The 6,000-nt window shown below is 39.3% G+C and overlaps 1 protein-coding gene across 1 annotated transcript in view; it reads left to right on the top strand.

The window, feature by feature from the left end:
- DAAM1 (dishevelled associated activator of morphogenesis 1) overlaps positions 1 to 6,000 on the top strand; it is a 91,734-nt gene that overhangs the window by 74,733 nt on the left and 11,001 nt on the right. The window contains 3 exon segments of the mRNA XM_075192421.1: positions 2,010 to 2,117; positions 3,591 to 3,651; positions 5,195 to 5,326. Of these exon segments, the coding sequence (XP_075048522.1) occupies positions 2,010 to 2,117; positions 3,591 to 3,651; positions 5,195 to 5,326 (301 nt within the window).

The raw sequence follows: 6,000 nt of genomic DNA, 5'->3' as shown, positions 1-6,000 counted from the left end.
TATTGCCATCATAAAAACTGAGGCAGCAGACTTTGTAAAAAATAATATTAGTGTCATTCTCAAAACTTTTGGCCTGTATTAATATCCCTTGTTACATCTTTACAACTACAAATCACTCATCAGAATTAATTATCCCATATCATCCTCACCATGTTTTGATCTGGCAAATCATCATATCTGGGGTAAAAAGGGAGAGAGAAAGAAATACTAACTAGGGAAGGCACACGTCATATGGGTAGTCAGTAGTAATTGTAATGAGGATTAGTATATTCCACAATTCTTAATGGTTTATATTGCTCATAGACATGAGATGTATATCTCATGAGATGTCCTCTCTAGATGACATCTTATTTCTATGAGCAATATAAACCATTAAGAAAGAATTGTGGAATATTCTAATCCTCATTACAATTACTACTGACTATACATATGAGGTGTGCCTTCAAGTTAGAGACCACTATCTTATTTGGGCCATTATGTGTCAATTATACGTTATGTAAAATGAATTAAAGGACTATTTCAGAAAAAAAAAAATACACGCAAGGTGTCTCCACAACCGCTCCGGAGACCAATCCAGCATATTTTTTTTTCTAATTGAACCTCCCAATTTTCGTTCATTTTCTCTCTCGATCTCTGTGTCTCTCTCTCGATCTCTGTGTCTCTCTCTCGATCTCTTTGTCTTTCTCTCGGTCTCTGTGTCTCTGTCTCGAGATCTCTGTGTCTCTGTCTCGAGGTCTCTGTGTCTCTGTCTCGAGATCTCTGTATCTCTGTGTCTCTGTCTCGAGATCTCTGTGTCTCTGTCTCGAGATCTCTGTGTCTCTGTCTCGAGATCTCTGTGTCTCTGTCTCGAGATCTCTGTGTCTCTGTCTCGAGATCTCTGTGTCTCTGTCTCGAGATCTCTGTGTCTCTGTCTCGAGATCTCTGTGTCTCTGTCTCGAGATCTCTGTGTCTCTGTCTCGAGATCTCTGTGTCTCGAGATCTCTCTCGATCTCTCTCAAAAATATAACAGAGGCAGCAGGCTTTGAGGAAAATAATATTTGTGTCATTTATAAAAAATTTGGCCATGACTGTACTATATGTGTTGCTCCTCATTATATTGGGAGATGTGGGTTCAAAGAAGAATATAAGAAAATCCACAATATTGAGCCTGATTCTATTATTATTGTTCTTATTGATTTGTAAGGCGCTTACAGTGCTCTGCAGCGCAGGACAGTGGCCAAAACGGGACATAAATAAAACATGCACATATAAGGTAGATAAATTAAATGTAGACATGAAAATAAAGAGTACAGAGGGCCCAGCTCTTAAGAGAGTTTACAATTTAATATTACAATTTAATGAGAAAAGAGCACGACGGAGACGAGAGGAGCGAGTGTGACTCAGGGTGGAGATTAGGAACATTCTTGTTTTGTATGAACGTCAATATTTTTACCCCATCTTGGAGGTGGCCGTAAACAGATGCGACTTTAGGTTGAACTACGTTTGCGCCTCTGGTGAATTTTACACTGCGTGTGCAGTTATCTAAAAGTTTTTGGTTTTATTAAAAAAGTTGAATATATTTATATATAATTAATAAAAATATCAATTAGTCATTGTAGCATTTGTTCTTTTGTTGAAAATTGTTGTGAACGGTTTAACTTTAAGGTGAGGCTGAGGATTTTGCTTACTGTGACTTTGCCGAAGTATAGAAAATAAGACGGATGTTTATGTCAAACATTCTTGTTACGTGAACTCACATTCCTGATAGGTAGAAACTTGTTCATTGTGTTGTAAAGGGGTCAGCGGAAGGAGAATTGATTGAGTCTCTGCTCTAGGGTTTACAGTCTGGCTAAATATTAAATATAAGCGCTGAGTCTGTGATTGAACTGAATATGACTAGATTGATCTGCAACTGGCAGATGCGGATGATCAAGCGAACTCTTTTATTGTGGGGCTCAGAAATGTTACTAGGACAGAATTGTCTGTATTATGAATTATTGTCTCATATACAATTATAATTCTCATTCCAGGAACATTACCCTTTTGCACTATCTCATAACTGTGGTAGAAAAGAAGTATCCCAAAATTGTAAACCTTCACGAGGAGCTCCAGAGTATCCCTGCGGCTGCCAAAGTAAAGTAAGTGATGGCAGATCGGTGTGATTGTGTGTGTCCGGCCGTGCAGTAATGCGCACACATGTCACACAGCAGATCACAGATGAGGAGGAAACAGAAGTTATGAATAACCTGTGTTATGTCCCTGTGATATGTTTCAGTCAAGCAAGCTGTTCAGTTATGGAATATCTCAGAGTGCTAATTAGTGAAAGTGTCACAAAGGGTTAAGGTACAGACAGTAATAATATAATTAAAATGTCTCATAATCACAAATAAAACTGTTACACTTTTCATTTTAAAAAAACATTATTGGGGTACACGTCCAAAAACAAATGTGCGGAGATAATGGGTAAAAAGGTCCAACAGATAGATAGATTGATATATAGATATAGAGAGAGAGAGATATAGAGAGAGAGAGATATAGAGAGAGAGAGATATAGAGAGAGAGAGATATAGAGAGAGAGAGATATAGAGAGATATAGAGAGAGAGAGATATAGAGAGAGAGAGATATAGAGAGAGAGAGATATAGAGAGAGAGAGATATAGAGAGAGATAGATTTAGAGAGAGAGAGATTTAGAGAGAGAGAGATTTAGAGAGAGAGAGATTTAGAGAGAGAGAGATTTAGAGAGAGAGAGAGATTTAGAGAGAGAGAGAGATTTAGAGAGAGAGAGAGATTTAGAGAGAGAGAGAGATTTAGAGAGAGAGAGAGATTTAGAGAGAGAGAGATTTAGAGAGAGAGAGATTTAGAGAGAGAGAGATTTAGAGAGAGAGAGATTTAGAGAGAGAGAGATTTAGAGAGAGAGAGATTTAGAGAGAGAGAGATTTAGAGAGAGAGAGATTTAGAGAGAGAGAGATTTAGAGAGAGAGAGATTTAGAGAGAGAGAGATTTAGAGAGAGAGAGATTTAGAGAGAGAGAGATTTAGAGAGAGAGAGATTTAGAGAGAGAGAGATTTAGAGAGAGAGAGATTTAGAGAGAGAGAGATTTAGAGAGAGAGAGATATAGAGAGAGAGAGATATAGAGAGAGAGAGAGATAGAGAGAGAGAGAGAGAGAGATATAGAGAGATAGAGATATAGAGAGAGAGAGAGAGATATATGTATGTATGTATGTGTCATCTAATTTAAGTCATAATCCTAAAAAATAAAACGTTGTGCTAAAGTCATATATAATACACTTGGATGCCATAACAAATTTTACAAAAAATTATTGTCGTTTTGCCAGTATATCATACAAGTGCTAAAGTGTGTCTAGCCAGGACACTACAAACTACCACTGGTCATTTAGGGGGTTAAACAAATCTGACTGGGAAGATAACTTTGACTGAAGCTTGACCCCTCATTTAAGTAGTTAATCTCTCAAAACGTGACCTGTTGGAGTGCTTGAATAATGAAATTGAGATAACATGGCGCAGAGCGCAACAATAACTTTGTTACACTGACAAAACATGGTCTCATCTCTAACCCCATCTTCATAACTACTTCACTTTGTTATTTCTAGTATGACTGAACTGGACAAGGAAATAAGCACCTTAAGGAGTGGCCTGAAAGCTGTGGAAAGTGTAAGTATTCCTCGTATCCCTACCTCCACCTAATGACAGATATGTTTTTCATACTGGACTTGGCACTGGTCCGCTGCTTATTGGTAGGAACAGGCCTGGGTAGAACAGCCGCTTGTATTTAGAGATTGTAAGGTTAGAGGGTAAGCAGAGTTCCGTATTCTAATTTATGTGCAGAGTATCAGAAAATGCTGTCTCTTCCACTTCTGTAGTGTTTGTTCAGCTTTTGGGTGTGTGATTTCCCATGTAGTTTCCCTGGTCATGTTTTATAGCAGTGAACTGATCAGTGTCTGTTTTTGAAACTGAACCTCTCATCACCCCTCCTAGCAAACGAAGGATATGAAGGGAATACAGATGGATATTCTACTATATATTTTTTTTGTCTGTGTGAATTTTTTTTTTTTTTTTTGTTTTGTATTTGTTCCTCTCTACGGTTTTCAGGGGGATTTATTTCTAGGCATGGGGGGGGGGGGGGATTATGTAGTTTTTAGCTATATGATGCACATATTCGAGTATGGGACCAGTTTTAGACTAAGATGTCTTGCCTTAATAATAGGCCACTCTCTTTGCATCACACTAACCCCCCCCTCCCCCCATCATCATCGCTTTCCATGATCCCACCCACCACCACATCTGTATTAAATCCACAGACCTCCTTTGATACCATGGTTAATATCTACCATGTGTAAATAATAAATTATTACGCATAATAAACAATAACCATAATGATGTGCAGCAATAAACATCTGGCTGACCCCGTCCCTTCTGTCGTCCTAGACCTGTGGTATTATCAAAATCTGGGCCTAGGTGGCAAACCATTTATAAAATGACGACAGATCATTTATTTACAATATCTTTGTATAGCGCCTACGTTTTTACACAGAGCTGTACCCGGAATTTGTCGGACATCTTCGCTGCCCAATCAAGCAACAGTCTAGATTTTGCTGCCTTTGGTAATTTGTCCCAGGTCACAAGGAGCTGAGTTTGATTTGAACTTTCCGAGCCTCAGCGATGTCTCTAGTTTCTACTGAATTCTATTGGTTTAGGCCACGCAGTGATGTCCTCCAATGGGTGTAAGCGGGGGAGATATGGCTCCAAAGAAATGAATGTCAATGGGGTCAAAGTTCATGATTTAAATGCGAGCAATGATAAAGCAAACACATTTGATACACATGTCCGGCCCTTATAGCATAATATTTTCACATTTATACTATACATTGGCAGAACTCGAGATATTTGACGTTGTATTTCCAGCCTATGTTTCTGTTACCTGCCATTTCAGGCTGGAGAGGCTGATAGCAGTGTCAGTGTGGTTAGTGACAGGAAGTCTGCTGTGTTTAGGGAAATTCCTCCCCCACCTCAAACCTTTACCTCACATATCTTCAGTTTCTCATAGGGTCCTGACACTCTTACATGCATATTTGTTAATGTTATTAATAGTTCTGTTATTATATGAGCCAATGTATTTTAGATTTAGTAGTCCTTTAATACAATGATATAAGACACATGGTACATAGGCTAAATGGTGTGCTTTCTGCCTACCTAGGAGCTGGAATATCAGAAGACTCAGGCCGCGCTGCCTGGAGATAAGTTTGTCTCTGTTGTCAGTCAGTTTATTACTGTGGCTGGATTTAGCTTCTCTGATGTGGAAGATCTTCTGACAGAATCCAAGGAATTGGTGAGTCTACAGCTGCATACGTCCAGACTGCGTGGCAAACAAGAGTTTTCAATTGTTCATAGTTTAAACCAATTTCGACCTGGAGCTATACTGCCTCAATAGCTCAGATATTACAGCAAGAATGCTGATTGCAACCAGAATGTTGATGTGTCTCGTGTTCTCTGCAGAAATACTCCTTTCACAAGTCGTGAACACGTTCTGTGACTTTCTGGATCGCGCTTGTGTTGTGAATGAACGGTGGGCAACTCTCCCCCCACCAACTAAATAAATCACCATATAGCACAAATATATTTCCCAGAATATACACACATGCAGTACATTTGTACTTATGTAAAGTATGTTACTTTAAATGAGACAATGATAGGCACATAGGTTAGCATGAGCAGGGCCCTTTGTCCTGGTGTTTTCCTTACGTAATTATGTAATTTTGGACGGTGGTAGTCAGCATATCGATGCTAACTACCCCGACAAGACTTACCCCGACATGTTCAGACCGAAAGCCTCCTTCCCCGACCAGGCTCCAGGACGGCTGATGTGGAAAACGACTGGAAGCAATCGCGATCACTGAAAAAGCCGCTGCCACTTCATGACGTCACCGGCAACCGCGACGCTGTTATCGCTGCTATTAAGGGGTAATGTAAGTATGCAGCCATGGAAAATGTACAACACTTTGT

Source organism: Mixophyes fleayi, chromosome 12 (assembly GCF_038048845.1).
Source record: "Mixophyes fleayi isolate aMixFle1 chromosome 12, aMixFle1.hap1, whole genome shotgun sequence".
In the NCBI taxonomy this organism is placed as follows: Eukaryota; Metazoa; Chordata; class Amphibia; order Anura; family Limnodynastidae; genus Mixophyes; species Mixophyes fleayi.
This window is presented reverse-complemented; position numbering and strand designations above follow the sequence as displayed.